Here is a 12,500-nt window from a genome sequence, read left to right as displayed (position 1 = left end):
ATTAAGTCATTTCAGATGGTCCAAACAAGGTAATTGTTATTAAGAATCAAAGGCCGGCATTAGACAAAACTGTCATGCTGAATGAGCACAATCTTCTGATGTTAAAAGCACACTTTCGCTGTTTAAATCATACCCTGGCGTTAAACTAAAACTAAAGGTACATTTTACAAAGGTGGAAAATGAATATAGGTTAGTGTGTTAGCCGTGAAATTACTAGGCTATGAACCTGAAATTGCAAATATTAACAGCATAACGCTTATATATTATTTATTTTATTTATTTATATATTTTTGTTGGTGGGGGGGGGGACATACATACATACATACACAAACACACACACACACATACATACATACATACATACACACATAGGGGGGCATCCTGGACATACATACACACACACACACACACACGTAACAGATACATGCACACATACATACATACACACATACACTACCGGTCAAAAGTTTGGGGTCACTTAGAAATCCTCCATTCCACTCAGTATAGACAGAATACCAGCCTGAGATAGGTGCATTGTTTTTTTTTTTTTACTCAGGGCCTTTGTCAGATTACATCATAGTAACACATAATTGCAAAAGGTTCTATAGACTGTTGTAGAAAAGAAATGGCTGATCTTAATGCAATATCTACATTGCCCATTATCAGCAACCATTCATCAATGCTCCAAAGCACATTCTGTGTACTAATCTGATATTATTTTAAAAGGCTAACTGAGAAAACATTGGAGAACCCTTCTGCCATTATTATGCCCCACAACACACACACACACACACACACACACACACGTGTGTTTGTAAACTTCTGAACCCCAATAATCACACACACCTAGTGCTCAGCTGAGGTAAGCAGATGTGGTAGACTTGCACCTACATACGCGTGTGTGTGTGTGTGTGTGGTGTGTGTCTCTCTCTCTCTCTGAGCTCATTACATAGTGATGCTCAGGCTGCCCTTTGATCAGGGGTGTGTGTGTGTGTTTTAGCGGGGAGTCTCTGTGTGTGTGTGTGTGTGTGCACACTCCTGTGATGTGCCTGGATTGTGTGACTCACACAGGAGGAATTTTAACACTCCCCAACTTCTGGGGGGAATTGGGGCATTCAGAGCAGATGTCTCTCTCTCTCTCTCTCTCTCTCTGCCTGCCTGTCTGTCTGTCTGTCTCTTTCTCTGTCTGTCTGTCTGTCTCTTTCTCTGTCTGTCTGTCTGTCTCTTTCTCTGTCTGTCTGTCTGTCTGTCTCTTTCTCTGTCTGTCTCTCTGTCTGTCTCTTTCTCTGTCTGTCTGTCTCTCTCTTTCTCTGTCTGTCTGTCTGTCTGTCTGTCTCTTTCTCTGTCTGTCTCTTTGTCTGTCTCTCTGTCTGTCTGTCTCTTTCTCTGTCTGTCTGTCTGTCTCTTTCTCTGTCTCTCTGTCTGTCTGTCTGTCTCTCTGTCTCTCTGTCTGTCTCTCTGTCTCTCTGTCTGTCTGTCTCTTTCTGAATCTCCTTTTCCCTTTTCATATTTCTTCTCATGTCTCTTTCTCTGTTTATATTCATTTTTCATTTCATCATCCCCTTTCTCCTCATCTCTTTGTATCCGTGTGCCCCCCACACACCACCCCCCACCACCACCACCACCATCGCCCCCCCCTCCCCACCACACACCACCACCATCACCCCCCTCCCACCCACGCACCCCCCTCAGTTGAGTTGAGTTGAGTTCAGTGTTGCTTTATTAGCATGACTGTGACAGTGTTGCCAAAGCACAACAATAGAACAGCACATGTACTTGTACATTGAGGAATCATATTAACAGTTTACTATGAACTATTATTCAAAAAATAATAACCATAAAATAAAAATCCTGACCAACTTTCTCCCTCTCTCTCTCTCTCCCCTCTCCCTTCCTCTCTCCCCCTCCTCTCTCTCTCTCCCCCTCACCCTCCTCCCTCTCTCTCTCTCTCTCTCTCTCTCTCTCTCTCTCCTCTCTCTCTCTCTCTCAGGATCCGAGGCCCCCCACCCCCTCCCGGACATCTCCCGTGCACCACCCCCCTGTCGCCCCAGGCGCCCGTTGGCTAATTCAAGCATCCTCCTGGGATGGCTAGTACCACAGTAAGCAGATCCACTTCTGGTCACTTTGGAGTGAGGGAGATGTGATGATGTGTCTGTGTGTGAATGTGTGTGTTTCCATTGCCTGATCACTTTGGGGAGGCCGAGGTGTGTGTGTATGGATGTTGATGGTTTCGTTGCCTGGTTCGCTGAATTTGATTGTTGATGATATGATCAGGTGTTCTATTACGGAGTTGTTGATGGTTTTGCGCCTGAGTTGATGATCATGGGATGTTGATGTTTGCGCGCTGGGCCTGAGCACATGCACCTCTCTTTTGCTGCACGTACTGGAACACTTATAATAACGCGCACTGAACGCACGCACTCTTTTGCGCACCTGAACGCATACCTTATCTATCTCTTTACGCACCTGAACGCATACGCGCCCTATATCTTTTACGCACACAAACGCTTTACACCTCACATCTTTTTTTACGCACGCATGCACATGCCTCACTCTCTCTTTTGCACACAGACGCCTGAACTTACATACGCACCTCTTTTACCTGCCTAGACACATGCACGCTATCTAATCTTTTTTGCACACTGAACGCATGCGCACCTTATCATAAACTTTGGCGGACGCGTGCTGGCACGGCGCGCCAGGACGCGTGCGCGCGCCTGGACCTGACCTAGCATAAACTGCGCGCCTGGATAGCGTAACGCATATCGCGCGCGCACTCGGACCGCGTGCGCGTGCGCCATCTTTGCACGCCTGGATTGCCGTACTTGCGTACGCACTATCAGCACGCGCTGCTGGACGCGTGCCGCGCTTATCAACCAAACTTTGCGCGCCTGAATATAGACCGCATTGCCGTATCTGGACGCGTGCTTGCGTACGCGCGCACTTTCTGGACCGCGTACCGCGCTATCATCATGTTTCGCGCGCCTGGTGCGTGCGCGGCGCGCGGACGCGTGCGCATGTTTTGCGCTGGACGCGGTACATCATCGACTGCGCGCGCCTCGGGACGTGCGCGCATCATTTGCGCTGCCTCTCGGACCTGGACCGTGCGCGCACGGCACTGGACGCGTGCCGCGCGCTATCTTTTACACACACACAAACACATACACACCTCTCTCTCTTTTACACACACAAACACATACACACACACCTCTCTCTTTTACACACACAAACACAAACACATACACACCCCTCTCTCTTTTACACACACAAACACATACACACCTCTATCTCTTTTACACACACAAACACATACTCTCTTCCTTCCTTCCTCCTCTCTCTCTCTTTGTCTCTCTCTCGCTCACTCTCTCAACCTCTCCATCAATTTTAAGTCAACTCAACAAGCTGTCATTCATCTGTCTCACACACACACACACAGGTTCTCCAAACACACACACCGGCCGCGGCCTCTGGGGTGTGTTCTACATTTCGCCGGTGTTCTTCTGGGGCCCGGCGATTGTGCTTTCCAGAGCCTTTCTTCTGCTGAAACCCTAAGTTGGCTCTTTGTGGCAAATGCTATTTTGCATGTCTCTGTATTCTCCAATTAGAGTAATGAGGTCTGATTGCCAGTGGTTTACCCACAATCCCGTATGGAAACTTTCCCCTGGTAGCTTGTGTCAACACTTGTTAGTGTGATAAAGGCTACAAATTAATCTGTTAATTTTTTTTTTTTTCTCACCCTTGATCCTAAAAGCCTTGTGACCCGTGGCAGTTCCCTCTTTGATTCAGTAGCCCGGTTTTGGGTATAAATTTTACATTTCCTTACTATTTTTGTTTGGATTGGAGGCCCCGATAGGATGGCGGCTCATTAAAGAGCCGCGCATTTCATCTTTAATTACCACAACAAACTGCCCGGCGCCTCGCTGCGAGGTGTGTATTATTATTATTGATAGCAGGGAGCTGCACGAGGCCCAGCGACCGGCCCACAACAGGGTTATGTAAATTTAATTAGCCATTCCTCAGATTTGTGGCACTCAATTGTTGGGAGTTTTGCCCAGCTTTGATCTGCACTCTCCAATCCCCGATCTTTTGTCTTGATCAAATGAGATGGAAGCCTCCACCATGGAGGGAGCTGAGGCCTTCTTTAACCCCTCTTCCTCCTCTCTCTCTCTTCCTCTCCATCTCTCTCTCTCCCTCTCTCTCTCTTCCTCTCCATCTCTCTCTCTCTCTCTCTCTCTATCTCTCCCTCTCCCTCCCTTCCTCTCCATTCCTCCTCCATCTCTCTCTCTCTCTCTCTCTCTCTCTCTCTCTCTCTCTATCTCCTTCCCTCTCCCTCTCCCTCTCTCTCTTCCTCTCCATCTTCCTCTCTCTCTCTCTCTCTCTCTCTCTATCTCTCCCTCTCTCTCTCCCTCTCTCTCTTCCTCTCTCCCTCTCTCTCTCTGTCTAGGCAAGGCCAGCCAGTTTATCCAATCACGACAGGAGGATTCAGACACCCCTACCCCACTGCCCTCACAGTCAATGCATCCATGCAAAGGTGAGCAGCACGTGTGTGTGTGTGTGTGTGTGTGTGTGTGTGTGTGTGTTTGTGTGTACAGTACGTATATATGAATGTGTGAGTGTGTGTGTGTGTCTGTGTGTGTGTCTGTGTGTGTGTCTGTGTGAGTGTGTGTGTGAGTGTGTGTTTGTTAAGTGTGACGATTCCTCTGGTCTGTACCTAGCCCGTGCCCACACCCCTAAAGAGGGACCTTGGGTAGCCTGGACTCTGACAGTAAACAAAAAGAGCTTGGGCTCCCTAGAGCTGAGCGCTGCCTCGCTCTGAAATATTAATTATGTTTTTATAACGAGTTCCCCATAGAGCGTTTACCCTGGCAGAGAGAAGGGCTCAGTGGCTCACACACACACACACACACACACACGCACATCATCATCACAGAACATTAACTCAAACAGAGACTAGGGCTTGTGTCTGTGCCGGCATACACACACACACACACACATACACACACACACACTGTCTCTCACAAACACAATCACAGAATGTTAACTCAAAGATGAAGACATAGTATCTCAGCCCCTCACACCCCTGACACACACACACACACACACACAGACAGACACACACTCACTCACATAACACATTCATATATAGACGTACTGTACACACACACACACACACACACACACACACACACACACACACACACACACACAAGACTAGAGAGTGAGAGACCATGCCATTGTACTCTGAAGACTAAAGGCTCACCAGGGAAGAAAGCGAGAGAACACAGAGGAAGACAGGGAGAGAGAAATATAGAGAGAGAGAGAGAAGGAGGGAGAACACACTAGACACCATGTCCAGTCTAGCTACATTCTACACACACACACACACACACACACACAGTAATGATGTGCTCTATAATGATAATGAGGACATACACAGATGGCTGTGGGTTAGCTGGCCTGGCGTTGGCAGCTCTTGTGTGTGTGTGTGTTCATAGAAAGACACACACACACAGCAGGTGGCTTCCCTCGATTGAACACAAACCAAGACACACACACACACACACACACACACACCAGAAGGCCTGTGGTAACTGCATCAGAGGGTCAGAGAGCTCTTACAGGACCTTAGGTAGAGCCCAGCTCTAGTTGCCATGGAGGCATGCCTCCCGGGACATTAAGCTGGTGTTCTCACACCAGGTCTGGGTGCGTAGGGTTGGGTTCTAAGATCTACGGCCTGGAGTTCCTGTTCCCATGTTTGAGGGTAATACTTTGGGAGGGTGATGCTTGGTTCTAAGATCTATGGTGGTTCTAAGATCTATAGGCGGTGATTGGAGGGGGATGCTTGGTTCTAAGATCTATGGTAGTTCTAAGATCTAAGGGCGGTGATCTGTTAAATTAAGTTGTAAGGTTAGTTTCGGCTTCTGAGATCTGTGAGCTAAATCTGTGTGTATAGAGATGGGTGTGTGTAGAGATGGGTGTGTGTAGATCTGTCCGTTGAGAGATGGGTGTGTGTAGATCTGTTTGTTGAGGGGTCAGTGGGTTTAGGCTTTTTAGGGTCCTGCTGTAAGATCTATGGTGTTAGCAGAGCAGTACTTTAGGCATACTAACAACACATTATGGTGGTATATGCCCTGGTGTGTGTGTGTGTGTGTGTGTGTGTGTGTGTGTGTGAGTGTGAGCGTGAGCGTAGGAGCTGCTCCTTAGTGAAAGGTAACCTCTCCTAACGAGCTCTTAACAGCGCCATCATCTGATTTCCTTACAGGCTAATTTAATCAGCACAGCAGCCCTAAGGGTGTGTGTGTGTGTGGGAGGGGGGTTAGCATGTGTATGTATGTGTGTGTGTGTGTGTGTGTGTGTGGGGGGTTGGTACTGAACAGCCTAATGTGCTCTGATGATGGCTAATTGAATTAGAACTGATGAATAGGCTGATGCCCCTGTGTGTGTGTGTGTGTGTGTGATGGGGTCTTGAGGGGTTGCTTTAGCACGTGTGTGTTAAAACCACTGGAGATTAGAGAGCAGGACACTCCCTCCACACACACACACACACACACACACACACACACACACACACACCTCACACACTGGAAATGTGAGCTCCTGAGGAAAACCAGTTTAATTGTGTTTATGGGCCGCCAGAGCCAAAGTACACAAACAAGGAGGGGGGTGGGGGGGCAAGAGAGGGATAGAGAGAGGAGAGGGAGACAGAGAGATTTGAGAAATGTAAATGGGAGAGAGAAATGAAGCTAAGAACAGGGGCAGAGCGGAACTGAGTCAGAGTGTAAGAACAAGAGAGTGTGTGTGTGTGTGCGCGTGCATGCGTGTGTGTGTGTGTGTGTCAGGGTTGGGGCTGGGGGCTGTTTTAGCAGGATTAGTGGGATCCCTGCTGTCAGCTCGTCTGCCTTGTGAAATCTCCCCATTTGGGGTGGGGGGAGTCGCCTCCTAAATTAGGGACATTATTTGGGTAATGGGGGCTCTGCTCTGCCAAGTGACAGGAGGACTGGAGGTGTGTGTGTGTGTGTGTGTGTGTGTGTGTGTGTGTGTGTGTGTGTGTGTGCCCTTTGATGTCCTCCACTCCTCTGCCCTCACTGCTCACCTGGGGAGCGACAGAGCCAGGAGGAGGGAAAGAAAGAGACAGAGACAGAGAGAGAGAGAGAGGAGAGGGAGAGAGGGAGAGAGGGAGAGGAGAGAGAGAGAGAGAGGGGAGAGAGAAGGAGAGAGAGGGAGAGGGAGAGAGAGAGGGAGAGAGACAGAGAGAGAAGGAGAGAAGGAGAGAGAGAGAGAGGAGAGGGAGAGAGAGAGAGAAGGAGAGAGAGAGAGAGAGAGAGGAGAGAGAGAGAGAGACAGAGAGGAGAGAGAGAGGAGAGAGAGGTAGAGAGTGTGGGAGAGAGAGGGAGAGTGGGAAGGAGAGGGAGAGGTGTGGGAGAGAGAGAGAGAGATGGAAGAAAGACAGGAATGGCAGCAATGAGAGGGAGAGAGAAAGCTACTTGTTAGATAGAGAAAGCAGAAAGAAAGGGTAAGAATGAGGGATAGAGAGAGAGAGAGAGGAGGAGAGAAGAATATGAGCCAGAGATAGGCAGCAGAAAGAAAAGATGATGGTGAGGACAGAGAGAGAGAGAGAGAGAGAGAGAGAGAGCGTAGCTGCCTGGGTCATTAGATATTAAACAGGTACCAGCCGACTCCCATCGGCAATTAAATGCCACTCGCTGACACCGGCTCACTTGTCAGAGGATTGAGACTTCTCATTCCCATCCCTCTCATTCCCTCTCTCCTCCCTCTGTCTCTCTCTCTTCCTTCATGGCTGTGTCTGTTTCTCTTCTCTTCTCCTCCTCTCACCTCTCTCTCTCTCACTCCATTCCCCTCACCTTATCTGCCCCTGGGGGTGTAAATTGGTGGCAGTCCTGATGAGTGACTCGTGGCCCTTGCGCTTCAAAGAGCTGGTCCATCATGTTTAAACCATAACCTGGGCCAGCTACACGTGAGGGGGGTTAATGGGCACAGAAGGACAGAGAGAGAGAGAGAGAGAGAGAGGAGAGAGAGGGAGAGAGAAAGAATATGAGCCAGAGATAGGCAGCAGAAAGAAAAGATGATGGTGAGGGACAGAGAGAGAGAGAGAGGGGGAGAGAGAGGAGAGGAGGAGGAGAGAAGAGGAAAGGATGAGAGGAGAGGAGGAGGAGAGAAGAGGAAAGGGAAGGAGAAATGAGAGAAGAGGAGAGGAGAAAAGGGGAGGAGAGACCAGCAAATACTGGTGAAAACAAATAGTGGTGATGGCAGCTAGAAAACAGGAGACTGAAAACAGAGGAAGAGAAAAAGAAAGAGGAGAGGAGAGAAAGAAATGTTGGAAGCTGAGGGGTCTAATGGCAGCAATGGAGAGGAAGAGAGAGAGTTGTTGTTTGTTGCTCTCTGCAGCCCAGTCTGTGAGGACACATGCATCAAAGATGGAGAGATATATATATAGAGAGAGAGAGAGAGAGGGATGGGGTGGTGGTAGGGGCGCAGTACTCAGGTCTCCAGAGACGGCCTCCAACAGAAAGTGTTTTTTCCTGGTTGCCGTGGACGCTGATCATTATATTCTGGCTGGGAGCCATGCAGGCCGGCTGGACAATAATGAGCTGCTTAAAACAGAGACCAGTTATTCCTCCTCTCTCCTCTCTCCCTCTCTCCCTCTCCCTCTCTCCCTCCTCTCTCTCCTCTCTCCCTCTCCCTCTCTCCCTCCTCTCTCCTCTCTCTCCCTCTCTCCCTCTCCTCTCCCTCCTCTATCCCTCTCTCCCTCTCCCTCTCCCTCACTCTATCCCTCTCCCTCACTCCTATCCCTCTCCCTCTCTCTCCCTCTCCCTCTCTCCCTCTCTCTCTCTCTCTCTCCCTCCTCCTATCCTCTTTCTCTCCCTCTATCCATCTCTCTCCTCCTCTCCCTCTCTCCTCTCCCTCTCCCTCTCCCTCACTCTATCCCTCGCTCCCTCTCTCCCTCTCCCTCTCCCTCACTCTATCCCTCTCTCCCTCTCCCTCTCTCCCTCTCCCTCTCCTCACTCTCTCCCTCTCCTCTCCCTCTCCTCTCCCTCTCCCTCACTCTATCCCTCTCTCCCTCTCCCTCTCTCCCTCTCTCTCTCTCTCTCTCTCTCTCTCTCTCCTCTCCCTCTCCTCTCCTCACTCTATCCTCTCTCCTCTCCCTCTCCTCTCCTCTCTCTCTCCTCTCCTCCTCTATCCTCTCTCCTCTCCCTCTCCTCTCTCCCTCTCCTCTCCCTCACTCTATCCTCTCTCTCTCCTCTCCTCCTCTCCCTCCTCTGTCCCTCTCTCCTCATCCTCTCTCCTCTCCCACTCTCTCTATCCTCTCTCCTCTCCTCTCTCCCCTCTCCTCTCTCTGTCCCTCTCTCCTCTCTCCCTCTCCCTCACTCTCTCCCTCTCTCCCTCTCTCCCTCTCCCTCTCTCTATCCCTCTCTCTATCCCTCGCTCCCCCCATCACTTTTTTCATCATCTGTCACACAGACCTGTGTAGAGTCACACACACACACACACACACACACACACACACACACACACACACACACACATGGCCAAACGGTCCCGTACATGCATAATAACTGTGATTACACATGCAGGAGGAAACAAACACCTGGGAAGTCAACCCAAGGTGTGTGTGTGTGGGTCAATGAACTAATGTGTGGGGATCTATTGTGTGTGTGTGTGTGTGTGTGTGTGTGTGTGTGTGTGTGTGTGTGTGTGTGACTGCTGGAAGTGCAGTTTGGGGATCTGACAGTGTTTGTGTGTGTGTGACTGCTGGATGTGCAGTTTGGGGATCTGACAGTGTGTGTGTGTGTGTGTGACTGCTGGAAGTGCAGTTTGGGGATCTGACAGTGTGTGTGTGTGTGTGACTGCTGGATGTGCAGTTTGGGGATCTGACAGTGTGTGTGTGTGTGTGTGTGACTGCTGGATGTGCAGTTTGGGGATCTGACAGTGTGTGTGTGTGTGTGTGTGTGACTGCTGGATGTGCAGTTTGGGGATCTGACAGTGTGTGTGTGTGTGCAGTTTGGGGTTGGGGTAATCACATAGATGATCAGAGATTTGAATACTAAAGACAGAGTGACCAGGGTGACCGTTTGCAGACCAGAAACGTGAGAGGACACACCAACACACACACACATGCACACACAAACACACACACACGCACACACGCAGACATACTCACACACACACACACACGCACACACATGCACACACACACACACACATGCACACAGACACACACACACACACACATGCACACAGACACGCAGACACTCACACACACACACACAAACACACACATGCACACAGACACACAGACATACTCACACACACACACACAAACACACAAATGCACACAGACATACTCACACACACACACAAACACACAAATGCACACAGACATACTCACACACACACACACACACAAACACACAAATGCACACAGACACACACACCACACACACACACACACACAAATGCACACAGACACGCAGACATACTCACACACACACACACACACGCACACACACACACAGGACAAGGTCAACAGAAGGATTTGTCTCTGTCTCTCTGTGATTATATGTGTCTGTATGTGTGTATGTGTGTGTGTGTGTATACCTGTGTGTGTGTGTGTGTGTGTGTGTGTGTGTGTGTGTGTGTGTATTACAAGTTTCTGTGTGATTGTGTGAGCCTGTGAATTGAATGCCTTTTCTGTTGATATGTATTAGTGAAGTACATTTGTTGCATTTGATCTGCGTTTGTATGAATGTATTGGTATTGTTTTTTTAATTGTCTTACCTGTACATATTTGTGTGTGTGTGAGTGAGAGACAGCGAGTGTGTGTAAATTGTGTGTGTTCCATCCTCCATTTCACCCGTGTCCATTCTGACGATTTACACAGTCTTCTGTCCTCCAGGTTCCCCCCCCACATGGTGCCCCCCCCACCACAGTTTGCACTCGGCCACGGGCATCCCCCACCCTGCCATCGTCACACCCAGCGTCAAGCAGGAGTCCTCCCACAGCGACATCGGCTCCCTCAACAGCTCGTGAGTCGCCCTCGCCCTGTCCTGATACCCCTCTGCCCCCCACACACCCCCAGCTAACTGCCCCCACTCCTGCTGGCTAAAATCTGCCCCCAACTCACCATAGCACCACAGCTAGTCCAAAACAGACCAGGATCCCCCGCCCCACCCACACACACACACACCCTCATCTTAACCCCTAACTCCAGAGCCCAGACCTCCATCAACTAACCCCAGCTCTTAACTTCACTGCTTGCTAACCCGCTAATATTAGCTCTAGCTAGCTGCCATCGCCGCTAAACAGCCATATTTGCTACAACTGAGTCCAAATCTCTGAGCTAATGCTAATACGCTAACATGCTAGCCCTCACCCTGGTCCAGAGCAGTCTGATCACCCCATTTCCCCTGACCAACCACCACCCCCTCCACCCCTCTCGCCCAGCATGTCCAGCCGCTAAAGGTTCACAGCCACATGGCTAACGCTACGTGCTACACGCCCATGGTCCCTCACCAACATGCAGTTTTGTGTTATGACTCAGATGGGCTGCATTTCTATTACCTAATCCTCATCTTACGAGCTTGTTCTTTCTCTCATATCCATCTCTCACTCTCTCTCTCTCCCCAGATCTCTCTCTCTCTCTCCTTCCTGTGTCTGTCTCTCTGTAGGAAACAGGCAGGCTAAAGAAGCAGAAGGCGAAGAAGAAACCTCCATTAAGAAGCCGCTGAACGCCTTCATGCTCTACATGAAGGAGATGCGCGCCAAGGTGGTGGCCGAGTGCACGCTGAAGGAGAGCGCCGCCATCAACCAGATCCTCGGGGGCCTTAGGGTGGCGAGTCCGCCACCCAGCGGCTAGCACACTTGGCCAGCTTGGCTGGAGTAAAGCTAACAGCAGGATGGCACTTAGGTCTGTCTCCAATTGGTATGCTTCGGTGAGTACTTTAGGTGTAATTTACCCTATGTGCACTGTGTGCTTACTGGCAGTGGAATAGTATTGTCTCATATCAAACACCAACTCCGTGCACTTCACGGAAATGACGATCGCAAACATTTTAATACTTTAACAGGGGCAGCCGTGGCCTACTGGTTAAGCTTGGACTTGTAACGGAGGGTTTTCACTAATTCGCAGTTGGGATAAATGCAGAGACTAAATTTCCCTCACGGTATCAAAAGAGTATATATACTATACTTTATATACTTATTGGCGTCCTCGATAGTGACATGGTCATACTCTGTAAAGTCTGTTTTCCACTGCTGCTGCTTCAGCTTTCTCAGCCCTTGGTACCCACGAGGTTTGAAAATCTCCCCTCCCCTTCAGCTATTTGGCCAAGATGGCGTCGGTTAAATGAAAAATGTCCGGCGTTGCACACTCAGCTTTTGGCCGTTATGGGTGCACCACCCAGGAACTTGCGGCCCTTGCCGTGTCGTTGGAATTTTTTCAGGTGTGAACACCCTCATGCACTCAAATTAAGTAAGTACAG

At 49.6% G+C, this 12,500-nt stretch overlaps 1 protein-coding gene across 1 annotated transcript in view; it reads left to right on the top strand.

The window, feature by feature from the left end:
• Positions 1-12,500, top strand: part of tcf7l2 (transcription factor 7 like 2) — a 184,778-nt gene that overhangs the window by 87,567 nt on the left and 84,711 nt on the right. Inside the window, 6 exon segments of the mRNA XM_048268763.1 lie at positions 1,999-2,078; positions 2,080-2,099; positions 4,445-4,531; positions 10,916-10,934; positions 10,936-11,045; positions 11,695-11,848. Of these exon segments, the coding sequence (XP_048124720.1) occupies positions 1,999-2,078; positions 2,080-2,099; positions 4,445-4,531; positions 10,916-10,934; positions 10,936-11,045; positions 11,695-11,848 (470 nt within the window).

The sequence above is a fragment of the Alosa alosa genome, chromosome 17 (genome assembly GCF_017589495.1).
Source record: "Alosa alosa isolate M-15738 ecotype Scorff River chromosome 17, AALO_Geno_1.1, whole genome shotgun sequence".
NCBI lineage: Eukaryota > Metazoa > Chordata > Actinopteri > Clupeiformes > Clupeidae > Alosa > Alosa alosa.
The sequence above is the reverse complement of the archived record's forward strand: the minus strand, read 5'-3'. Positions and strand labels throughout refer to the sequence as shown.